The sequence below is a fragment of the Homarus americanus genome, unplaced genomic scaffold (assembly GCF_018991925.1).
Source record: "Homarus americanus isolate GMGI-L3 unplaced genomic scaffold, GMGI_Hamer_2.0 scaffold32, whole genome shotgun sequence".
NCBI lineage: Eukaryota > Metazoa > Arthropoda > Malacostraca > Decapoda > Nephropidae > Homarus > Homarus americanus.
This window is the reverse complement of record NW_024716716.1, coordinates 30,913-57,608: the sequence shown is the minus strand read 5'-3', so window position 1 is coordinate 57,608 and position 26,696 is coordinate 30,913. Positions and strand designations below refer to the sequence as shown.

Genomic DNA, 26,696 nt, shown 5'->3' with positions numbered 1-26,696 from the left:
TGGAAATGTATGGGACACCCTGTATACCAGCATCAGTATCTTATTTGGCTTCAGTGCTGCAGACAATGTACCAGAGGTTTTTGTGTTCTATCCCACAATATTTATATTTCACATTGCCACCAAAGGTCCAAAGTGTGTGTTAAGTACAAAAAGTGAACCAGAACATAAGGGAGGACAGAATAAGTTGAACATTTAAAGTTAAAGTTATACAGGTATGTCTTAAAGAGCTGAGAGTGGTGAGGAAGTAGGTAGCATCGCCTGCACGCTGGGTCTGCCTCATACCACTATTATTTCTATGCTCAAGATGCAAGGCAAAATTGAACTGAGCACTAAGATGACTATTAAACTTTCAGGGACAAAAATAAGGAGGCAGAGGATTAAGTAAAGTTCAGTGTACATCAAACTATGTACAGGAGATCCCCGACTTACAAATGTCCGCCAATACGAACGGGGTTAAACATGAAATTTACAGTATTTTATTTGCCTGATGACTTATTTTTTTACTGTACTTCCATTTACTGTATTTTGTAATTGTATTTCTTCTTTTGTCTTAAATTATATGTATATAAGGACTTAGGCTATGATATAGTGGGATTTTAAACAATGTTTTTTAAGTACGGTATGCACATAGCTTCTGTTCCGACTTACGAACGCCCTCAGGAACGGCACCCATTCGTAACCCGGGGACCCCCTGTACTGTAAAGGTACTGACTTGTTCATTCTTTGTTTGGATGTTATAGGGTACAGTGGTAACAACTTAGAATGTAACTCCCTTGTATATTACAGTGTTCCTCATGACAGAAATTATCCCTGTTTTTCATCTAATGATTGAAATTAGTGTTGAATAGGAACATAACCCTCCTATTCCACTAATTCTCATGGAAAAATTTCCCGCTCTTCGTGATTTCACTCTTCTGTCCTTATGTTTTAGACTGTAGAACAGATAAATAAGTCAGACAAACTGTATCAGGCAAATTTAGGCTTATCAATTTAACAGGTCTCTAGAAAATACAATGGACCCTGGCTTTATGCACATTCACTATATGCGAATTCCCATTTATGCGGCGACCCTATTTCTATTCACAATTAATTTTATGCGGAAAAGTTTCCCCTTTATGCATTCTGTAGACGGTATGGCGCACTAGTTTAATATTATATTATCTTTATTTCTAAGCCATATTAGAGTAGTACAGGTTGTACCTCTCTAGTCCGGCATTCTGTGGTCCGGAAACTCCCGTGGTCCGGAACGATTTTAGTTTGTCCAATAGGTAGATAGGCAGCTTTTTTTTTTTAACTTATCTGAATTATTATTATTATTACAGGAGTATTAAATTTTTGCTCCTCAGGCCCCAATGTGGGCCAGTGACCTATGCCCGGGTGGGCTAATCCCCTTAAAAAAACCAAGCCGCGGGAAATTAAGGTTTGTTTACATCCGGCAGTTCGGCTGCTCTCTCTCTCTCTCTCTCTGCTTGTCTATACAGAGTACAACATTTAACCCTTCAATATATATGAGCAGTAAATAAGCGTTGCTTTCATATTCTTATGTAGAGTAATGACGATATGTTTTCACATGTGCGCACTTACATACGCACAGTCTCACTTTTTTTTTACCATTAATGGTTAGTTACTTATATTGTTCCATTTATTAACATTAAATAACATTACAGGTACTTCAAACAACCATATTAATTTTTTTACATTAATTTTACTACAGCTAAGCTCAGGGTCTTATTTTCTTCAGTTTTATATGTAGAACCAATCAGTCACTGGTTTTGTAAGCTTTAACATAAACAATGCCGGCAGCCGTCTCGTCTCCTCTAATATTCCACGTATTATTAATAAATTGTATTCTTAATTTTGCACACACAAACATTAATTCAATAAAAACAAATTCAGAAACATTAATTAAAATATATTTGAACAGTAAATAAGTGTTGCTTTCATATTCTTATGTAAAGTAATGACGATATGTTTTCACGTGTGCGCACTTACATACGCGATCTCTCTTTTTTCTTTACCATTATCGTTAGCTACTTCTATTGTTCCATTTATTAACATTAAATAACATTACTTAAAACAACCATATTAGTTTTACTACAGCTACAACCAAGGTCTTATTTTCTTCAGTTTTATATGTAGAACCAGTCAGTCACTGGTTTTGTTATCAACGAAAACAATGCTGTGTCATTTCCTCGTGTGTTTTAATATTCTACGTATTATTAATGAATTGTATTGCTCATTTTGCACACATAAACATTAATTCAATAAAAAAGACATTCAGTAATAAACAATAATGAATCTTTTGTACATAAGAGAAATGACGCTGTTTACACGATTATGCACGTCGTCTGCACGTTGGCGGGCCGTTCAAACCCGTCGAAATACAAGTTTCCGCCGTAAAATTTTTTATTTATTTATTTTTTGTGTGTTCCAATAAAATACGTTAAGAATTAAAAACTCGCGAAATTTGAGAACCTACTATACGACATTTAACCCTTCAATATGTCTTCAAAGAGACCATGATGCAGAGATAGTGGTGCTAGTGCTTTCAAGCATAAGCACAAGTCACTATCTATCCAGGAAAAGGGTGAATTTCCATGGTCCGGCACCGGTCAGGTCCCGAGGTTGCTGGACTAGAGAGGTACAACCTGTACTGTATTTTAACGATTTTTATACAACTTTTACCAGCATTACTGCTCCAAAAATGGTTGTGAAATGTGGCACAGTGTGTGTGTGTGTGTGTGTCTACTGCGCTGTATGTGAAACCATGGGACGCGGCTGGAGTGGTGAGTCAGCCACTCCACACACCTTCACTTTCCACACAAACATCCACGCTCTTCACATGTCTTAGTTTATAGTTTTATATTATATCAACTTTATTTCTAACCCATATTAAAGTTTGTAATGATTTTTCCACAACTTTTATTGCATTACTGTTGACTTTTAGTAGTTGTGGAACATATCTCAATTTTCCCCCTACGATTAAGTATTCACTATATGCGGACTCCCATTACGCCGTGTTGTCACAGAACGCAACCATAGCATAAAGCGAGGGTGAGGTGTAACCTGAATACTGTACACGGGAAGGAGTCTCCTCCATACAACACTTTCTTGGGACACAAACACCAACCAGTAGGATACACTTAAGCTCTCTCACTCTTGTCTGTCAACTAAACCTATAAATATACTTCCATATTCCTTTACATTTTCTCCTTATTTTATCTTTTCAATAAAAGTTTTACATATATTCAAACTGATGTCAATAAAGCTGAACAAATGAACTCTTACAGTGTTAAATTTTCAGAATAAACTAAATTTACAATACTGTACAATACAGTACCTCAACTTAGTACAATAGGAACACTTAATTTATACAAAGTGTTGAAAATCAAAAACGAGGCTGAAGAATCACTTTGTAATCTGCCAATCAAAGTGGAAAATATAAGCAGGTATGTGTGGTTCAATAAGCAGGTATGTGTGGTTCAATAAGCAGGTATGTGTGGTTCAATAAGCAGGTATGTGTGGTTCAATAAGCAGGTATGTGTGGTTCAATAAGCAGGTATGTGTGGTTCAATAAGCAGGTATGTGTGGTTCAATAAGCAGGTATGTGTGGTTCAATAAGCAGGTATGTGTGGTTCAATAAGCAGGTATGTGTGGTTCAATAAGCAGGTATGTGTGGTTCAAAGCAGGTATGTGTGGTTCAATAAGCAATAAGCAGGTATGTGTGGTTCAATAAGCAGGTATGTGTGGTTCAATAAGCAGGTATGTGGTTCAATAAGCAGGTATGTGTGGTTCAATAAGCAGGTATGTGTGGTTCAATAAGCAGGTATGTGTGGTTCAATAGTCTTTGATATTTCTTGTCCTTTATACACTTGTCTTACACAACTCTTCCTTATCATTTTTCCCTCTCTTCTTTAAGGTTTCTGTATCCAATGATCAGGGGAACACGAGAGTGGGAGAGGAGAGAAGACAACAAAGAAATAGAAAATAGTATTCCTGTTGTACTATCATTTAATGTACAAGTGAATAATGGCAACATATTACCCTTAAATGCCTCGCCGGCCCCAGGTGCCTTGTTTTTGTCTGGGTGGAACTGAAGCGCCAATTTACGATATGTTTTCTTAAGATCACTATCTGTAGCTTCCTTGGTGACGCCCAAGATCTCATAGTAATCCTTACACCTCATGATTCTGAAACACACAAGTCTTATATTTAGCCAAGGCTCAGTTATGGAGGGGATAAGGTAAATAGAAAAGGCAAACGATACAGTATGGTATATGTATTGTTAGGGCAACCTGGAGACTCTTCTATCATGGTTGCCCCTTCAGAGGGAAGACCCTCAGGGAAGTGATCCATTGCAGATAAAATGAAGTTTATCTGCCAACACATTACATACACTTCCTATATATGGATATTAATGTTCTGTTAAACAAGGTACAAATATCACAATAGGCATCAGTACTCCTTTGTTGCATCAGGCATTTTCATCACTCCCAAATTATCCCATGATATTCATGATCAAAGTATTAATATATAATCTGATACTTAATTTCCTATTACGAATATATCATGTTGATAATTAATGTTTGTCCTCTTTCATTTACTGTCCCTTTAAAATAAATTAGTAATTTCAAGATATTTTGATTACTTGTATGTCAAGCAAATTTTCTATTCATTCCATCTTACATTACACTTTATTATATCAGATGCTGTATATCTAACTGATAAGAACACAGTACAGTTAAAATACAAACACAAATTAATCATTCCACCAAAAGTGACACATACTTTAGTTACAGAATCTTGGCTAAAACTCTGGTGTTTGGTGAAGGTTAAATGAGGAGTTTAAAATTAAAACTATGTTGACAGATAAAATACAACAGTACAGGTAGTGACATCCCATGCTTCACCTTCATTCATCCCAGGAAACAAATGATTTAATGATTCATCTTTAAAGAAAAGTTAAGAGCTGAAGTTACATTAATAAAAACTGCGATGAAAATCCTTTGATGAAAACCCATAATGGAGACATGTGAGTGTTACCTGAAATCTAACTCATAAGTGAAATTATCCATATCAAATCTCATCTCGAAAAGACAAATCTGAAATATTAAATCTAGAGCAAATTATATTAGGTACGGTGAAGACACTGTTTGGAAGATGCCTTACAAATACAGAAAATTCCGAAAGCAGCTGAGCCACCATATGTCTGTGGTTTGGTTACAGGACTGAGAGAGGAACACCACTCCAGAACAATGACAGGTGAGCGTTCCCCAAAGTCAAAGCTAATCATTTAATGCAACCACTAACAAGACAGTGTTCACAAGCAGTTACAAAGTTGCCCATAAGGGAGCAACATCATCCTTAAAATATAGCACTCTACAAGGTGACAACGTAAATGCATTTTAAATAGAAGCAACAAGATATTACCCCAAAATTATCAGTTCTCAAACTAGCCATGAAGGACCAACATCACCTACACTGCATGAAGCCAAGGAAGAAGTCAACTGAATCTTAAGTAAAATGATTAAAGTTTTGCTATATTATCAATGTCGCCTCATAGCAGGCTATGCAGATTATGTGGAACATTACTTGTCCTGGGTAAGAGACTTTTGAAAATGTGATGTCACAACTTCTGTCACCTCACCTCACACCTGCAGGGTAATTGGGGAGGTGGATGCAGCACCTGTGATCACCTAACCTAATTACCACTCCCTCCCTATTATCTGGTGTCAGTCACACTTGTCATGTGAAGTCATAAGTCTTGTCACCACACATCTACAGCCATTCAGCTTGGTAGTTCCTTTGAAATGTTGACAACTTGACATCAACTGACTAAAGGTGGGTTGGCAGCTTAATGTTGAGATAAATTACCTGCACCTGACATAGGTGACTAATCCTGGTACACTGATGACAAGTGGTCAGTTCATGGGCCTACCTGGTTAAACATGTATGGTGAGGTGGGGCTACACTCCACCTGAGAAATTCTCTTGGTATTTACCTCTCCAAATATTAGCTTGCCCGCTGAGTAAGTGCCAGGTACAAGGACATGAAAAATCACTTGCCCAGCACATAGTCTGGGCATGTCTGGGCTGCAGGACACTGCTAATGTGTACAACCTGCCTCATTATCATGTACTTTCCAGGTACTGTACTATTTAATACAGTAATGCTTTCTTTCTTAAACTCTTCAAAAGATATTCTGTATACAGTACTGTATAATTCTTACATTTTCTTATACTAAAGTGAATAACACAAGAATGACATGAAATAACATAATTTTACCTGAAGGCCTTCTTGCCCTAAGAACTCTATTAAAAAAAAACAAAAAAAAAGCTGTTCCTCTCTACAGTATTATGAATGACTGAGTGAGATAAATCTGGACCTTAAGACAGCACTGATGTAAACATTTATATTACCAACCTCTTAACTGCATCAACCTGCTCCTTAGTAAATTCTCCAATGGCACCAGATGACTGTGATGCATTCGGTGAAGTACCCGTACTTTCTTCACCTTTGGCTGATGTACGTCGTTGTCGAACATTCTCACCACTTCCCACCCCTCCTCCTCTGCTGCCTCCTCCGCTATCACCCTCACTTCCTGCTGTCCCATTGCTATGTGGGCTATGGCCAGCTGTGCCACTTAATCGGTTTAGTAATTCTAAAAATTCTGAAAAAAAAAATCTTGTTTAATTATCTCTGATTATAACTTTAACCATTTTTTTTAGGTTAAGTTATCAAATGCAAAAATAATGGCTGACAGAATCAATAGACAAAGCCAAAAAATACAGCTGGATCTATATTTAATACATAATTAAAATTTATCCATTAAAAGCCAATTGTATGTATACTGTACCTTACCCTAAAATTAGTTACCACACATCTTTACAACATACACCACCATGGAAATCCCTCTGATAAACACTCACACACTCCCTACAGGTGTTTCTACATTCACTTTCACACAATTTACAGAGGCATTCCCCAACATATACCAAAAAAGTGTCAAGTAACTACAGATTGTCATATCTCATGAGTTACAAAGCTACATGTACAACATTCACATTGTTTTGTCTCACTATTATTTTAACATTCTCACAACATAATGGTTGAAAATTTTGCAAAGAAATATTGATCTGTCCTAAATTATGCCTTTATTTTGATCATTTTTTTCCTAAAGATAATATCAAGGTACACACTACTGCCATTACATGTACTACTCCAAGCATACTTTAAGATCAGAAGCTATGATCAAACTTTATCATATGTTAGGGGTACCCAGTGATATGAGAATATGTTACTGAACAAGGGAGGATCAAGTGTCTATGTGATCCTCATGGATGAATCTGAAAAATAAATGCTGTAGAGGAACTGTTACAAAAAGGATATTGTATTACCTGTATATTTTATTAGTGGTAACAGGGGTTTAAGGATGATTTGTCTTGAAAATTGTGCATGAGCTCTAGCAAACATATTTAGGCTTTCTGTTATTGCATTATCAACTACTGTACTGTACTGTACTGCTGTAAGTACCATAAGATGGAGTGACTTTGGACAGTGTTTGAGGTTCTTTAAGCTGCAGTTTAAATTTGAAAGCTATAAGCATATGTTAAGTACTATACAGGTAAGCTATTGGTGTGTGAACTAATGGGTTATCCATACGTGTCAATAGAAATTCAACAAACAACATACTTTTTCTGTGAAGAGAAGATTTATAGGGGTTCGAAGTCAGAGTTCGAATGGGTCTTGGGTAACTTCGGACAACAGTGTCAATTCAATGGCTGTACAGTACCTGTTAGAGCCTGTTCAGACAGTCTGGGGGTTGTTTTGGACATGAATGAATTCAGATAAAAAGGGCCAAAAATCTGCAGCAACAAAATTACATATCCCGTACTGTACTGTACAGGTCAAAAAAGGAACAAAGGTCAAGACAAGGGAAAACTTCTCAGGAAAATTGTGTTGCAGTGAAACTTCGCCCAATGCTGGTTTGTCCAACACGATTTTGATTAAAGTTGACCCTCGTTAAAACGGACTAATAGGGGGGGGGAAGGGTGTCCGTTTTAGCGGATTGTCCGAAATAACAGATTTAGGGGTTAATATTGCATAATATTGCATTATACAGCTATGTGTATGTTTATTTGAGTGCCCCGTCATAGGAGTCCGTTTTCTCTCACTTCAGGACGCCTGAGTCGTCCGTTTTCTCTTAATCTTAGAGTGCACCAGAGACTTTGTTATTCCTTAGTAGTGACACAGAATTTGATATTGCAACTGGGGTTGCAATTGTTGAGGCAACTTAGGTATGTCTGATTACAGTTGGAATATTCAAGATCCATTGTGAGTGATGTTTAAAGCTTCAACTGTCTTTATGGTTGGTAAAACTTGTCAAGTCTGTCAGTCTGAGTGGCATGTGTGAGGCCTTGTGTTTGTACAACTGCTAAATATATAATGTTATGGTAATTATCAGACCTTGACTATTCGGCTGTCAACCCCCAAACACCTGCTCCAGCCACTACTGTGGCTGTCACGTCATCGCCACTTCCTCCACGCCCTATCCACTGTCCGTGCCCTGGCGTCTCTCCTGTGTGGCAAGACATCGCCCACCAACGCCAAGTGAGGAAGCTGCCCTGGACCTCCGCGTTAACAGAACATTCCACCGGGCTGCAGCCGTAGGAAATATCTGTATTTTGTTTGACTCCCTTATTTGCTTATTTAATATTTGTGTGAGTGGTGTCAATTATTGTGATTATTTTCGTAGTAGAGAGATGTCACCTCTAACGGTTGTTTGTTACCCCTTGGAAACCCATGGTTCTTGACTTTCCTTTTATAAGATCCTCATTAGACTGGCAAGGGATTTATATCCCAAGATCCAGGCCTTTACAATGGCCCCCAAATGCAAAGGTGATGCCAGTGGTGGTAGCACACCCAAGAAAAGTAGAAGAGTGGTGACATTAGCCGCCGTGAGAACCACAACATCAACATCATCTGTCAATCTGGAGCATGAAGCCGATGATCCATCCACTTATGAAATAAAAATCATTCCAGTTTCATCACTATCATCAGCAGGCTTCACAACATCTACGATACCATCATCGTCATCATAGTTACGTTACAATCATCGAACCATGATGCTTATCATTAATATTTGTATATTTTTTTATGTTATGTATGCTAGTTCTATTATTATCATATTTGTGCATTATGTACCGGTAAATGTTTAAAAATTCTGCATTTCATGTGGTACGAGACCATATGCAGCCACGATCCCGCCACCCCAATTTTCCCATAAGAAGTTACGTTTGCCCATCACACAGTTTTCGAAGAACCTAACCCCCACGTTGGGCGAGGGTTTACTGTAAGAAAAAATTACCCGGTACATGCTGCGTATTTGGTTCTGTTGGGGGCTCATTTCTCAAGAATACTATACATAAGGAAAGACAGCAAAACAAAACTTACTACAATTGGCTGCCAAAGAAACTTGTGGCACTGCTCTAGAAAACCAAATTTTTCAGACTTTTTTCAGGTAGAGAATTGATATTTACACTTACATAACTGTACTGTATATAACTACAGTATATTTTGAACATAACTGTGCCCTGGTGGTCTAATCTCATATACTGTACTATATATACATACGCACAGTAAGTCCTCGCTTAACATTGTTTCGGTACCACGTCACTGAACTTTAGAGACCAAAATTTCGTTTAACATCCCGGTGTTCTGATACCATGTCATTTTGCGTCGTCACGGACTACTTTCTATGGCGCATCACGGCGCCAAGCCAGTCTCTGTTACAACTTCACATCATTCGAGTGTGCTTAAGAGTTTTTGCTCTAAAACTGTACTCTAACTATAAGAAATGGCTTCCAAGCGCCCATCAAGTGCTAGTGTAGTGAAGAGGCAACGTAAGACCATTACCCTTGCTATGAAAATGGATGTATTAACCCGATTTGAAAAAGGGGAACTTGCTGTGGACATAGCCTCTGTGCTTGGTCTAACCCCCACAACGGTGCGTACTATTTGGACCAACGCTGACAAGATTAAGGTTAGTGCTGGAAGTGGTTCTTCTCTGAGTGCTACTAAGACGTCTCGAACTAGAAGCACTGTGATAGAGAAGATGGAAAAGATGCTAGCAATGTGGATGGACCAGAATCAACTCAATGCTCCTGTGAGCCTTATGGTTATCCAGCATAAGGCCAGATCCTTGTTTGACGACTTAAAGGCAGAAGAGGGTGAAGGATCAAAGGAAGAGGCCTTTACTGCCAGCTGAGGCTGGTTTCAACGATTTACGCATCGTTATAACTTCCACATAAAGATGACGGGTGAAGCTGCCAGTTCAGATATGGTTGCTGCCGAGACATTCCCGTCAGAATTCAAACGGATTATCCAGCAAGGAGGCTATTCACTGAAGCAAGTCTTCAATGTGGATGAGACTGGTCTGTTTTGGAAGAGGATGCCCGAGAGGACCTTTATCTCCAAGGAAGAGAAAAGAGCGCCAGGTTTTCAAGCGGCAAAAGACCGCTTGACGCTGCTGCTTGGCGTGAACGCTGCCGGTGACTTCAAGTTGAAGCCTTTGCTGATTTCTCTCGCTGCCAACCCATGGGCCTTGAAAGGTTACTCTAAGGATCACCTTCCTGTCATTTACAAGGCAAACAAAAAGGCATGGATAACCGGCACCATATTTAGCCAGTGGTTAAATGTGTACACCGTCCCTGCACTGAAGGAATACTGTGCCAAGGAAAACCTTAACTTCAAAATTCTTCTGATCTTTGACAATGCTCCAGCTCATCCTACTAATCTCGACGACTTGCATTACAGTGTAAAAGTTGTATTCCTGCCTCCCAACACGACAGCACTGACGCAGTTTTACGGAATTCACGGACTTAGTCCCAGCTGCGAATAGGGATATTCTCAGCTTGGCTAGACAGGCAGGCTTTAATGAGCTGGAATCAGATGATATTGAGGACGTCCTGGCATCCCATACAGAAGAGCTCACCAACGGAGATCTGCAACAATTAACAGAGCAGTCCCGTTGAAGACGGCGACGAAGATGAACTTCAAAGAACGCTAACTTCAAAGAGGTTGGCAGAATTATTGAATATGTTCCAGCAAGCAATGCAAATGCTTCTAGATGACGACCCAAAAAGAGAATGTAGCTCAAAGGTTCAACGCAGCGTTGAGGACAGTCTTGGTTGCTACATCGAGATCTATAAGGAGAAGATGAGTAGCACCAAGCAGTAAACACTGGATTAATTTTTTCGTCGCGGGACGGCAGAAGCAGCTTCTTCAAAACAGCCAGCAGCAGCTGCTTGACTCACCCACCAGGCGTCAGTTTGGCTTTGTTTACAGTGGATTGAACATCGATTTTGTTGGTGTCTTGAATATTTTTGCATTTTTACTTATTGGTCATTCTGAAATTTAGTTAACATATTGATAATACATAGTGCAGTGCAGTGTTCATTTAAATAAAATAATCTTGAATTACACCTAGTGAACTTAAAATTTTATTGGTGAAATTACTGCATCAAGCATGGGTCCCCACTTCCTTCTCTTCTCCCTTCACCTCCACCCCCACTTCTAATTCCCATCATCATCAACCAGGAGCCTTCTACATACACACCTCAAAGTAAGTGTACTTTACTGCATTTTTTTTTACTTTGTACAGTGGCCCCTTTGTTAACGAGATTTCGGTTAATGAGTTACCTCCCATAAGATTCTTAAATTCGGTTAACGAGCAACCCCTCGGTTAACGAGTTTCTTACGAGCCGACCTCAACAAGTTTTGGCTTGCACTGGGCGGTCAACCAGCTGTAGTATTAGTCCGCCAATACATTAATCGGTTCTAGGGTTTAAATTCTTTACTTTTTAGTAAATATCAAGAAGTTTATACTATTCAATAATTTTAAGTTTAATATTAAATTTCTTAGTCATTTTAACAATTATTGAACACAATTGAAGGTAAAGTGACTAGTTTAATGCACGGCATCCAGCCTCTTAACACAACAAACAGGAGTTAGTCTCTCTCTGTTTTCACTAGAGGTAACATCTTGCTTGAGACTCTCTTCAACTAAACACTTTTTTTCTGTGTTTCCAAGCAAATTATTGGTCATTTTGAAATTTATTTTACATATTGACAATATATAGCGCAGTGCAGTGTTATTTTAAAGAAAATATTCATTATTTACAACAAGTTTAACTTTAAAAAGCATGTGTTGACATTGTTTGAATCCAGCATGGGGCCTAAGAGATCAAGAAAAGCGATTTCAATCCAAACCAAGGAGGAAATCATAAAAAAACATGAACAAGGCATTAGAACAAATGCGCTATGCAAAGAATATGGCATGTCGACATCAACTGTGTCGACAATTCTTGCACAGAAAGACAAATTTAAAGAAGTGAAAGTGAGAGACAAATCTACAAGAGTGTTTAAAAGTAGATCCCTAACCGCAGAAACTGAGAGGTTACTTATCATCTGGAATAGGGAAAAACAGATGAAAGGTGATTCAGTTTCCACTGAATTCATTTGTGAAAGAGCCAGGGAGATTTACGAACATTTAAAGACAGATCAACCTGGTTCTCCAGGCACAGAATTTGAAGATTTTCGGGCCAGCAAAGGCTGGTTCGAAAAATTTAAGAAAAGAAGTGACATTTTCAGAGTTGTTAGGCATGGTGAAGCTGCTAGTGCTGATAAGGAAGGGGCAGCAAAGTTTTTAGATGAATTTAAAGAACTGATGGAAGAAGAAAATTATCTTCCACAGCAAGTGTTCAATGTGGATGAAACTGGGCTGTTCTGGAAAAAGATGCCCAAAAGAACATTCATCACCAGAGATGAAGCCTCTTTACCTGGGCATAAACCCATGAAAGACCGTCTCACTCTATTGCTTGGTGCCAATGCTTCAGGGGATTTCCGACTGAAGCCTATGCTTGTCTACCACTCTGAAAACCCCAGGGTGTTCAAGCAACAGAAAGTGGTAAGAACAAAGCTTGGAGTTTATTGGAAGTCCAACCGTAAAGCATGGGTGACAAAAAAGCTCTTTAATGAATGGGCTGTTGATGTGTTTTGCCCTTCTGTCAAGAGCTACCTGACCACCAATAAACTCCCTTTAAAGGCTCTTCTCCTCATGGATAATGCTCCTGGTCATGACCCTGAACTTGCCAGAAATTTGGAGTATCAATTTGACTTTGTGAAAGTGTTGTTTTTGCCTCCCAACACTACATCAATCATACAGCCAATGGACCAGAATGTGATCAGCAACTTCAAGAAGTTGTACATGAAGAAAATGTTTAGGAGGTGTCATCAGGCAACTTCCAATGATCCTGAACTAACACTGAAACAGTTCTGGAAGACACAATTCAACATCCTGGAGGCTGTAAAATTGATTGTGTCATCATGGCAAGAAGTCTCCACTAGATCCCTCAATTCTTCATGGAAAGCACTGTGGCCATCAGTAGTCCATGATTTTGAGGGATTTGAGGAAGAAACAGAGTTGGACCAGGAGATTGTGTCCATTGGTCAGTTATTGGGCCTTCAAGTGGAGGAGGAGGATGTGGAAGAGCTTGTGATGTCTCATGAGGAGGAACTTACTCCTGATGACTTGAAGCAACTGGATGAGATGTAAGAGGCTGACAATGGTGAGGAGGAAAAGGAAACAAATGACCATATGTCAACTTCAGAGTTGAAAGACACAATGGTCTCCTTCTTTAAACATAAGTTAATGATGAGGAGGAGTGATGCCCCACAGACCACAATTGACACTTTCTTCAGTAAAAGGCAGAGGGAACAAGATGCTAGCCCTCAGCCTTCCACTTCAAGAAGGAGAGAGGATGTTCATGGTGGAGAATCTGTCAGTCCAGAGGTTTCTGACATTTTCATGGAAGGTGACTCACCTTCCAAGAAGCAGTAAAATGCTTCTCCTCCATCTCCACTTCCTTCTCTTCTCCCTTCTCCTCTTGCACCTCCCACTTCAAATTCACATCAGCATCATCATCCAGGAGCCTTCTACATACACACCTCAAAGCAAGTGTACTTTTCTACCTTTTTTTTTTTAATTTAGGCAATTTTCGGTGAGCTGGAACCAATTACCCAAAAACCCATTGAAACAATAGTTTCGGTTAACGAGTTTTTCGATTAACGAGCAACCTTCTGGAACGGATTGTGCTCGTTAACCAAGGGACCACTGTACTGTAAAAATGTAAAAATATTCTGCGTTCAAGAGACCCACAAGCAAGATGTTTCCTCCACTGAACAGAGATAGAAACTGAGGCCTTGGTGGGTGAGTGAAGTGGCTGATGGGTGCACCAAAAACTAGTTCCCTGTACTGCAATATGTTAAATAAGTGTTAAAATGACTTAAAATTTTAATATAAAACTTGGAAAATTATTGAATAGTACAACCTTCTTGATATTTACTCCAATTTTAATGAATGTAAGCCCTAGAACCGATTTCTGTATTGGCAGACTAATCTTCCAGCTGGTGAGCAAGCAAAAGCACGTCGAAACATATTCGTAAGAATTTCGTTAACTGAATTGAATATTCTTATGGAAGGTAATTCGTTAACCGAAATTTCATTAACCGAGGGACCACTGTGTGTGTATATATATATATATATATATATATATATATATATATATATATATATATATATATATATATATATATATATATATATATATATATATATATATATATATATATACACACACACACACACATACAGTAATGCCCCGCTTTACGCAGTTTCGCTTTACGCGGTACCTCGCCAGAACCGGACTTTCATTTTACGTGGTGCATCTACTCATATACGCGTAGAGTGTCTGGTGCGACGCTATTTTTAGATTCGACACTCCCGCCTTCTCCCGCTTGGGCAAGCCGCGCGGGTAGGTTGCGCAGTGGATGTCTCTGTTGCGTTATCGGTGATGTCATATGACGTATCAGACTGTGATTGGGCTACGCATCCTTACCTCCCTCCGCCACTAGCTGTGATTGGTTTAAAGTAATATGACGTGTCCACCCGCGGGAGGTGAGGAAAGACGATGCTTGACCTAGCCGCATCAGTTGCATCCCTCCAGGCCACACTGTGTAAACCAGTATCCATTGTTCTGTAAAATGGCTTCCACCGGACCACCGCCCCCAGAGAAAAACCTTGCATTACCTGGACCCAGCCGCCCTAAGCCAAAGAAGATACGACGTTCCCTAAGCTACGAAGTGAAATACAAGACAATTCAAGAGTTGGAGAAAGGAACACGTCAAGCTGATCTCGCGCGCCAGCATGGAGTCAACGAATCTATGATTCGTACTATTAAGAAGGATGCAGCCAAGATCAAAGAACACATGAGAATCACAAAGTCTGCAGGTGCTTCAATGATCAAGTATTGCCAGAACAAGGTGCTGCTAAAGGTTGAAAATTTGCTGACGAGTTACTTGATTCGTCAAGTGCGACGCAACATCTCGGTCAACACGCGATCCGTTCAAGAGTACGCCCGTGAACTGTACGCAGCAGTGTCACGTAAGATGGGAATTGCAGAGCCCAAACCTTTCAATGCTTCCTCTGGTTGGCTGCATAGGTTTAAGAAGAGGAACAAGATCACCAACATCAACATTGGTGGTGAAGAAGCGAGTGCTGACCGTGTGGCAGCTAGAGATTTTCCTCCGTTCTTATGTGAGGTTATGGAGGAAGGACAGTACACCGACGACCAGGTGTTCAACATGGACGAATCCGGTCTATTTTGGAAAAAGCTACCTACCAAGACCTTCATTGTCCAGTCTGCCAGCAAGATTTGGGGCCAGAAGTTGCAGAAGGAGCGCATCACCATCCTCTTTACCACCAATGCCTCCGGTACCTGTAAACTCGTTATCGGTGATTCACACAGCCCGGAAGCCGCATGCCTACAAGAACGTGGACATGAGCAAGATTAATGTCCACTGGCTGACTGCACGTAAAGCGTGGATGTTCTCTGCTCTGTCACTCTCCTGGTTTGATGACTGTTTCGTTCCCGACGTGAAGAAATTCTGCGAGCAACGGAATGTTCCATTCAACATTCTGTTGCTCCTTGACAATGCACCAGGACACTCGCCACTACTTATGGATTGTCACCCCAACGTAAAAGTGGTCTTCCTTCCTCCCAACACTACGTCATTAATCCAGCCCATGGACCAGAAGTTGATATGCAATGTGAAAGCTGCATACGTGTACTCTGCAAAGAAGTTAAAGCTCCTGAACGACTGTACCAACACCAAGGATGAGTTGCGTAAGCTGGGTGACACCGATAGCGAGAGCAAAAGCGACGAGGACAAGGAACAACAGGTGGTGAATCAAGAAGTTCTCATCAAACAGTTTTGGAAAAAATTTAACGTCAAACAGGCTGTGGACTTCTTGTTGGAGGCATGGAATCAGCTGTCTGTAGCTACGATTCGTCACGCATGGAGGCATGTGTTGCATGGTATCCCAGGTGAGAGGCAGAGTCAACCTGTGACTGGTGAGGTTCAGTCTGTGACAGTGGCATTGGACCTTGCAAGAGAAGCTGCGCACAGCATTACAGCTGAAGGCTTCTCCGAGACCACCAACGAAGACATCCTGGAGGTGATCAGAGATCCTGAAATGACTGCCGACGAGAGGTTGGAAGATGATCACGTCAGTGAAGAGGCAGGTGGTGCGTCAACCCCAGAAAAACACAAGTTAACGCATAGTAATGTAAGGGGTGCCATTGAGTGTGCAGAGAAACTGAAGCTCTTCCTTTCCAACGACCCTGACGATGACCGCTATGAAGTCTTCCATACCCGGCTGGTGCAGGCTTTGGAGCCGTACATCAAGGTGTATCAAGATAACATCAACACTAGCAGTCAAAAAAGCATTACCGAGTTCTTTGACCGCAACCCACCACAGCCAGCCCAAGCCAGTGATAGTAACAGTGAAGGTGACTTTGAGGGATTTGTCGGGGAGGCCCTGACAGCTATGGTGAATAGTAATGGGGATTCCCCTGAGGGCCAGTAATCTGCCCTCTGCCTCGGAACCAGCCTCCATCCCCGTATGCCGACTCATCTCTTCTACTAACGTAAGTGTTAAACCTAACCTTTATTTTTCCTACTTAACCTAACCTTACGTAAGTGTTAAACCTTGATTTTTCCTAACCTAACCTTACGTAAGTGTTAAACCTTGATTTTTCCTAACCTAACCTTAGGTAAGTGTTAAACCTTAATTTTTTCTAACCTAAGCTGACGTAAGTGTTACACCTTGATTTTTCTTTTACCTGGTACAGTATATTATTCTATTATTGATATTTCTCTTCTATATTATGTGTGTGTGCATACCATCATAAAGTTAAGATAATATTTTTACTACAACGTAGTTTTGTGTCGTCAAAAAGTGGAGTTTGGGGGTCGGGCCAGTCTCTTTTGGAATTAATCCCATATTTTCTGTTGTTCACTTTATGCGGTACCCCGTGGGTTCAATTGACAGTGTAAATCGGGGTATCACTGTGTGTGTATGTGTGTGTCTATATATATATATATATATATATATATATATATATATATATATATATATATATATATATATATATATATATATATATATATACACACAGCTCCTCCACGACGTATGACCACCCGCACTTACGACCTGCCTCAGTTGTACCAATTTTTTTTCAAATTACGTATTTTCGAGTCCCAACGTCAGTACACAGACAAAATTTTTGTTTGTAATTCACTTTAAAATGGTTGGCAAGCTTAAAACTGAAAGTTTTGTGGTGATGAGAAGAAAAAGAGACACCCATTTTAGATTTTCTATGTAATTATTTAAGCATTTTCGACTTATGACCAATTTGACTTACGACCTGGATTTGGGTTCCTAACCCCATCGTAAGTCGAGGAGCAGCTACATACATACATACATACATACATACATACATACATACATACATACACACACACACACACAAGGTATTCACAAAAAAACATTAGATTTACATTATAATATCTCCACCGACCTCACACATTTCATCCCCTGTGCAGCATGGGATTTATCAAGCACCTCAAATTGTTTCTAACTTTTCAGGTTAGACAGGTTTCTAATACTTTTGACTGGTTATATTACTCTAAGCACTCTGGTACACTCCTGCCAGACAAAATTTTGCAACATTTGAAATTTTTTGAAAAAAACAATGGATTTTGATTATTGACTTATATTTATTATTTACACTTTAAACTACCAAATACTACTCGCATATAAGAACTACATAGTTAGGGCAACATTTTGATACCAGGAAAACTTTGCTTGCTGCAACTGTCAATGAGCTGTCACCTCTTCAACTTATTTCCAAATTTTCTCTTAAGTCTTAAGGTAGCTACTAGTTTCAGTATTTCATAAAGGCAGTGACTTGTCTCACAGAGAATGCGATGTGGGGTGTATTGAATGTGAAACAGGGATTTCACAAATGGAAACTATATTTTAAGATTAGATGAGCAATACACAACTTCACTACGTATACAGTACAGCACAATTATTCTATTGGCCCTGGTAATAGATCATAAGATCAGTATCATCAATCATCTTCCTTCACTACAGTTGTGTACAGTGTTCATTTAATAGAACTTTTTTACCCCAATTTACTGATGACATTGAATAGTGTGAAGAACACACAACCTGTTATTTGAGACTATGAAGTATTTTATTGTGACAGGGGAGTGTCTTAACAACACTCAATATTTCAGTGTGGGATATGAGAGCCATCTGTAAGCAGTGAAAACTCCATAAAGCTTGCCTGTGTCATCCATAAGCAGCAGAAATTATGAAAAGAATATTTACTAGCCGGAAAACTTCACATTAAGTACGTACACTGTAATTGCATTGTTCAGTGGTTCATTTCTGCTGCAGTTATTATCAACATAGTTTTCTTTGTCACTGGAGTATCATCAATAAGCACACAGGCCATGAACTCCGGTACTTGCGGTTGTGTTCAAATCTGGCGCAAAGATTATGTGTAGACAGCTGCCTGCTTGTCACTGTGGTGAGACATACATTTTTGGTAATACAGTACAGTGACCCCTCGTTTAACGAACACCTCGGTTAACGTAATTTCGATTAACGAACTGCCTTCCATAAGGATCTTCAATTCGGTTAACGAAAAAAAATTCGGTTAACGAAGTTCTTACGAACCGAACTCAACATGTTTTCGCTTGCACTGACCGGGCAACCAGCTTTAGTATCAGTCCGCCAATACATTAATCGGTTCTAGGGCTTAAATTCCTTACTATTTTAGTAAATGTCAAGAAGTTTATACTATTCAATAATTTTAAAAGTTTAATATTAAATTTTTTAGTCATTTAACAATTATTGAACATAATTGAAGTTTAAAGTGACTAGTTTAATAGGCATCCAGCCTCTTAACACAACAAACAGGAGTTAGTCTCTCTCTGTTTTCACTGGAGGTAACATCTTGCTTGAGACTCTCTCTTCAACTAAACGCTTTTTTTCTGTGTTTCCAAGCCAAATTATTGGTCATTTGAAATATATTTTACATATTGACAATATATAATGCAGTGCAGTGTTGATTTAAGAAAATAATCTTGAATTACACCAGAGAGCTAAAATTTTATGGGTGAAATGGCACCATGGGGTGACTTCTCTTCCACCCCAATGCCTTCTCTTCTTCCTTCTCCTCCACCCCCATTCTAAATCCCATCATCATCATCCAGGAGCCTTCTACATACACACCTCAAAGTAAGTGAACTTTTCTACCATTTTTGTTGAATTTAGGAAATTTTCGGTGAGCTGGAACCAATTACCCAAAAACCCATTGAAACAATGGTTTCTGTTAACGAACTTTTCGGTTAACGAACGACCTTCTGGAACGGATTGAGTTCGTTAACGGAGGGGTCACTGTACATGTACTTGATTATCTTATTTGCTTATTTAAGGAAAATTTTCCACATAGTTTTCACTCAAATGAGTACATATAAATATATTTGACACTATTTAAAGACAAGGGTCTAGGATATCTAGCCACCTAATGAAAAATCTCTTTGGAAAAAACCTTATTTCTTATCTAAAGACTTAAGTATACAGTAAATCAGGTGAGGGAATAGCACTTCTTGTATCTAGTCTAGTTTCTCCTATAAACAAAGATACACACTGACTGACTGACCAAACCCAAACACTAAGCGAGGGAAAGCTTCCCTGCCAGGCAGCAAATAACGACTGACCTTCCTTTCTTTCTACAGAATTTACTTGTTCGTCTAATCTCCAATAATTCATAATGCCCGTATTAATAGCATTTGGTGTAAATGTTCGTGTATGGAAAGAACAAGGATGACGGCACCAGCTGCTGCTGCTAGAAAGCCAATGTTGGTTCAGCCTCCATGTGTATGGCCAAACTAATACAGTAGATCTCAAGTTTCGCGATTCATATGTTTCGCGTCACTTTTAAAATTTCCAGCCTTCAAGAATAGAAATTTTGATTACCAGTTTCGTGAGTCATTGTTGAGTGAACAACGCTCATTGTTATGGTCTTTTGTTATCCGTCAACCTGCCGAGTGTTTTTTGTTTATGGCTTAACGGCAGTTACATAGTTTGAATGAGCGAGCGGTGCAGTGACCTTGAATTATATCACTCATTGTGCTTACGTTCACAAGATTCTTGTTTAACTGTTATCGATTATTGCGCATTAGAGATTCTTGTGTATTAACGATTCTTGTGTATTAACGATTCTTGTGTATTAGCGATTCTTGTGTACTATTAGTGATTCCTGTGTATTAGCGATTCTTGTGTATTAGCGATTCTTGTGTATTAGCGATTCTTGTGTATTAACGATGAGCGAGGTGCGTAATGTAAATGTCGGGAGCGGTTTTGGTGGTAATGAAGGTCGTAGAGAAGGTCAACAAGGAAAGCCCCAAGCCAAGCGTGACTACCGTAAGGGGGTCAAGAAGAGGAAATACACCCTTGAAATGATCAAAAGTGGTGCTCGTACCTGTGAAACCATGAGTAGGTTCAACTGCCCCAAATCAATCATACGTTCCCTTTAGAACAAGGAAGCTTTAACTGCTTCTGTGAATGTATTCTCAAGATTTTCTAGTAACAGGACATTATCCGATACTGCACAACGAAACCTACTGCTTGTTATCAGAGAACATTACCTTCACAAGTGGATGGAAAGAAGAAACTGTGAGCAGGGCGACCTGTCTGGGCCACAGATAAGGCATCAAGCACGTGTTTATTATGCTGCAGTTGCACAGAAGAAACGAGTTAACTCTCCACCGCCATTCAATGCTTCTGTTGGTTGGTTGGCTGCCCTTAAGAAGCGTTATGATACGTCATCGGATGATGTCATAGCAGCAGAAAAATATCAACCTGTCTTTCAAGCTCTTGTGAAAGAGAGTGGTTATTGCCGAGACCAGATCTTCAATTGTGACGAAACTGGCATTTTCTGGAAGCACTCACCTGAGACCACTTTCATTGCCAAGGATGAAAAACAGACAAGGGGTGTAAAGACTTCAATGGACAGGATTACAGTTTTATTTACAGCTAATGCAAGTGGAGATTCCTTGATGAAACCCCTGGTTGTTAACCGTGCTGCCCATTCCAGAGCCTACCATCATGGCAATATGTCGAAGCTCAATGTTTATTGGACATCTAATAAGAAAGCTTGGGTTACGTCTTTATGCACCGATTGGTTTGACAAGCACTTTGTTCCTGACGCCCAACAGTAATGCCGGAGGAAGAATATTGACTTCAAAGTGATCCTGGTGATGGATGATGCTCCGGGAGACACCATGTTTCTAATTGAAGGCCACCCTAATGTACAAGTTATCTTCCTCCCTCCTAACACCACATCGCTGCAGTCTGTTGACTTTTGTCAACAGACAGACTCATTAGTCGATCGAGGCAGAGCTCCCTGACAGTGACCAGCACCAGCTAACCAGGAGGAGGAGATGGTAGATGACCCGACTCCTAGCGCCTCACAGGCACCTACAACTGTGAGGTGTTATCAGTTTGTGAATTTTGGAAGAAATATAATATTAAAAATGCAGTGGACAGAATTGTTGAGGCATGTCGTAAGATTAATGTTGCAACAGTACTACACGCATGGAAGCCTCTGTTCACTAACTCCGAGATAAGTGGGGCAGAGTAGACCGAGGCAAGCGAAGAGACAGTCCGTGGCGGCAACACTTATGGACACAGTGGAGGCAGCGCACTCAGTCCCAGCACTGGGATGTTCAGGTTGAAGATTTGCAAGAAATCGTTGGTCAACATCAGCAGCAACCGACAATTCAAGAAATGTTGGAGGAGGATGAAGAACAGGAAGAACAGCAACCAACACAAGAGGATGACGTTAAGCCCGGTGAACCTACAACACGGCAGCTGACTGAGTTGCTCACAAACACTGCAAGTCTCTGAGAACAGCTAGAAGAATACGATACCAGGCCTCATCCTCGGTACCTTATGCGCTCTGCCCTTGAGAAAGGTATGGAGGAATATATGGCCTTGTACATGTCCCGTGTTAATGCTCGTCAGCAGGCCCTTATTACTCGGTACCTGAACAAAGCCCAGCCTGTTAATGCCTTGGCAAACATCACTTTAGGAGATGATGGCACCACCGATGATGATATTGAAGTGTTGGGTGACTTACTGGTGGAAGAGCTGCCTCAAGACTTTGAGGGATTTGATGCTGAGATTAGAGGAGTTGAGGAAGGAGTAGGGAGGAAGCAGTAATCAGCCCTCCCTGCCTCGGCATCCATCAACTAGCCCTGTCAAGCATTTCACTGACTCCATCAAGGTAAGTTATTCTACAGTATGAGTGTATATAAAGCCGGTACCAATTAGTCGTGAAACATGAGATTCTACTGTACCTAAATTTATAGAAAAAATTGGATATCCCATTACTGTATTATCAATATTAAGTGTTCTATTTTGGGGTACAGTTCTGTATTGTTATAATTAACAAGAAGAAGAATGTATCATAATTTTTAGATAATTTTATAATGCTGCTGCTGCTTTTGTTTGTTAGTGAGTGAGATATGGAATAGTGTTACTATTGACCTATTAAGTGTAGATGCCATTTTAAAACAGCAAAATGGCATTGTCACTATGACGTCACCACCGTTTTAAAATGCCGCTGTATTTACGAATCTCCCTTGCTCACCAGTGACAAATTAACAGCCTAAATAAGTGAAAACGGGACTAGTGGCAAATGTTCCAGGCGCCTGAGTGGGTTGCCGGGGTGAGGGGGCAGAGCTCCCAAATATTTATTTCTTATTCACCGTTTCCTTGGCACAGAGACATTAACATGCCACATTACGTAGCTAAGAGGTCACAACAACTTTTATTCACGTTCCTTTGCATTGCGACATATTTATTTTGTATCTAACTTACAAAAAATATGGTAATGTTTTGATGAGGTAAGGTAGTGTGTGGTGAGATGTGTAGACGCGAGAGGTGTTGCCATTATCATGTTATTTTATTATTACATGTTTACAGGACATAAATAATTTGTTATATTTTCTTGAGATGTCATATAAATCAGTATAAATAAATCAAATATATGTAAGCAGGTAGAAAACGAAAAAAATATAAGTTTTTGAAAGCAAACTAAAAAAATAGCATTGCTTATGTTCAGTCAGCCGGGCCAGACAGTCGAGAGTCATTGTTGCGTCACGTGGTCTTTGTTATTCTATATAAAAACATTTGCAAAATAAATGAGTAAAACTTTATCGTATTATTTAACTTGATACATAATTTTCCTTGAGTTTGTGAGTAATGAAAGACCTGGAGATGCACGCACACAAATTGATGCACAGCGGGAAGTTTAAATGCAGAGTGCAAAACTATGCAAGTTTTCGGTCTTTTGACAACAAATTCCATCTTTTAAGCCCCCCCAGTCTTATTTTATGGGGGAGGGGCAGGCAGGTGGCAACGCCTTTGCTTACAAGAAAAACTAGGGTTGAAACCTGAATAGGAAAAGTGCTATTCCTCCACCCAATTTATTTTATTCTTGAGGTAAGAATTACGTTTTATGAAGATGAAGTATTTGGTTAGATCCTTGGTTAACCTCAACCATTGTCCTTAAATATTACAAATATGGGTTTAAATTTGGTAATGGTAAAGGAGAGGTTAGAAAAAGAAGGGCTTTATGGAACTGTGCCAAATTTTCAGATGTTGTTTGGATGATACTAAGTAAGAAATTCTAAACAACAATGCATAGAATCAATTAGAACCAGACTGGTAATTATTGACGAGTGACCCATGGCCAATTTTTTCACAGAAAACGATTATAAAAATGCCACAATTTCACTGTGTTTTATAGTGGACACTGTCATAGTTTGTGCAAATGTGTTAAAACGTGGTTATTTCTAAATTAAACCTAACCTTGGTTGATATAAAAAAAAACATGCAGCAGTAGCATCGTTAGAAGGCCTCACCAACCTAACGAACCTTCCCTAATCTGCTCTTCCCCCAGGTATATTAAACAGAAAGAACTTACTATGATATGGAGTAATTTTACATTTTTTGTGGATGTGAGAGCAGCAATCCGTACCAAATAGTTCTTAAGCATACACTGAGCATAGACGTTGATCAAGCCCAGGTGGCGGATTGTTTTGAAATATGCCAATATGATTGGCTGTTTACATCCTGGGATGAGTCATCACCACCGCATTATTGTCAAGAAGACAAAGTAGTGCGCCCCTAGGCACCTAATTATCTACCAAACGAAACATTTGCACAAGAAATGATTATCATATCAGAACTCACTGATGAAAATAAAGTAAGAAAATAAAAAGTAATACAAATAACTCGTCTGCAGGTCAGTCGTCAATATTAACCTTAATATCATCCAAACAACATCTCTAGAATAAACGAACGAATTCAATCCAATGTAAATCGTATACACACCCGATGAGATCGTTGTTTGTTTGTTGACATGTAAACAATGACCGCAGACACTCCCATGGTCACCATGGGAGATCCAATGACGCCATAATTACGGTTACTATTTTATTTCATCGTCTACAAAGGACATAGAGACGTCAAATTACTGTCATATGATCAGTGTTCACTGTGTTTTTACCCCCTTTATTCCCCTCTTCCCTGCCCACTAACAACTAATTTATGATCGAAGGACAGGCTACAATGAGAAAAAAAGAAAAATACTACATCTGAAAATTTGATGCAATTCCATAAAGTCTGTCTGGCGCGAACCGTCACCTCCACCTTTACCATAAAAGTGAAACAACAACATCGCAGAATACTAAGGAATAAAATCGAGGTGATAACATTGTAGCAACTTATTTTATTTTTAGTCTATCCTTCAATCATAAATTACTTGTTAGTGGGCAGGGCATGAAATAAAGGGGATAAAAACACTTAACCTAACCTAACCGTTCGTTGGTTGTCTACTTGTAAAAAAATACCGTTCATTCTTTCTTGATGTTGTTTGGATGATAGTAAGTAAGAAAACCCAAATGACAATGCACAGGTTAGGAAGTTAGACAAGGTAGGTTAGGTCAGGTTCCCGCTTCCAATTTTGTGTTCAATATACTGTAGAACCTCCAGAAATTTTGGATTAATTCCATCAGTTATTTATGGTGCTGTCTCCTCAGTATCATCCTAATATCATCTCCTGAAAATTTGGTGCAACTCCATGAAGACCTTCTCGTGCTAACTGTCTCCTCCAACGTTAACTTAAATTCATATTTTTGCTTATAGGAATGTTTATATTTTAAGTGTCTATTGTTTTTCAATGTAAGCAGGAGTAAGAACACTAGTGCAAAGTTGCATAAGAATTTTTTTATTAAGAGTGGGTACTGTTTCTAGTTTAACGACAACGAGATAATAATCATTTTACTGGCCAACCTTGACAGATGAGGTAAAAGTTGCCAGGTTGAGAATGGCTGTCACTTGTCATGGATCTATTGGGTATAATGGCATCTCTCACCTAAGCACTTACTTTCGAGCTAAATTAATTACACCAGAAATATAGTTTGATGTATATGAGGGCGAGATACGTGATTCAGCCTAACTTATGATGAAATAGTCGGCCCGGGTTGGGCAGGAAGCCATATATAAGAGCGTCTCCCTTACCTTGAGACCTGTGTGAGGGGTAGAGTCTCTCCGCCTTCTGGGTGAACCTGATAGCCTTATCTCTGTTGCCCTCCTGGAAGTATTTTTGGGCTAAATTGAAGCATTTTTCAGCTTCATCTTTATTTCCGTCATGTACCATGGTGTATTTCCAGTTGTAAACACGCCGAATGACAGGACGACTCTGATTGGCTAGAATCAACAAATCATTGAATGTCCTGGGCATCTTGACCAATGAACACGCGTGTTACACTCTAGCTGGGCCTGTTGTTTACAGTAGTGCCATCTGGCGGGAGAACCTGGCAACACCTTACAAATCAGCTGATGAGACGTTGCCAACTCACGTTAACATAATGTCTTGTGCATCATAAACCTGCTTATTAAAGAGATGTAAGCAATTTTTACTATGTATCATTTATTGTTTTAAATGTTTTTCTCAGAACAAAGGGTTGTGATACTTTGATGTATTGTTATTCAACTGAATTAATTTATATATCACAAGATGGAAGGCAGTTCGTGCCCTTTAAACCCAGATAATTTACTTTACTACGAATTTAATTCAACAAATCTGTGTAATAACCGCTTGGATTATTGATTAAAGAAAGACAGGGTTATAACCATAAAGCGCTGCG

The 26,696-nt window shown here is 39.4% G+C and overlaps 1 protein-coding gene across 7 annotated transcripts in view; it reads right to left on the bottom strand.

Moving 5' to 3' along the window:
• Nucleotides 1-26,305, bottom strand: part of LOC121858494 (dnaJ homolog subfamily B member 12-like) — a 63,464-nt gene extending 37,159 nt beyond the window's left edge. For all 7 annotated transcript variants that reach the window (XR_006087452.1, XR_006087454.1, XR_006087456.1 and 4 more), the window contains exons 1-3: nt 26,068-26,305; nt 6,423-6,669; nt 4,045-4,190 (exon numbers count right to left, since the gene is read on the bottom strand). Coding sequence is in view for 1 of the 7 variants with exons in the window: in XM_042354929.1 (XP_042210863.1) it covers nt 4,045-4,190; nt 6,423-6,669; nt 26,068-26,290 (616 nt within the window). In the remaining 6 variants the exon portion in view is untranslated. The remainder of the gene's footprint in view (nt 1-4,044; nt 4,191-6,422; nt 6,670-26,067) is intronic.
• Between the last annotated feature and the right edge of the window lie 391 nt (nt 26,306-26,696).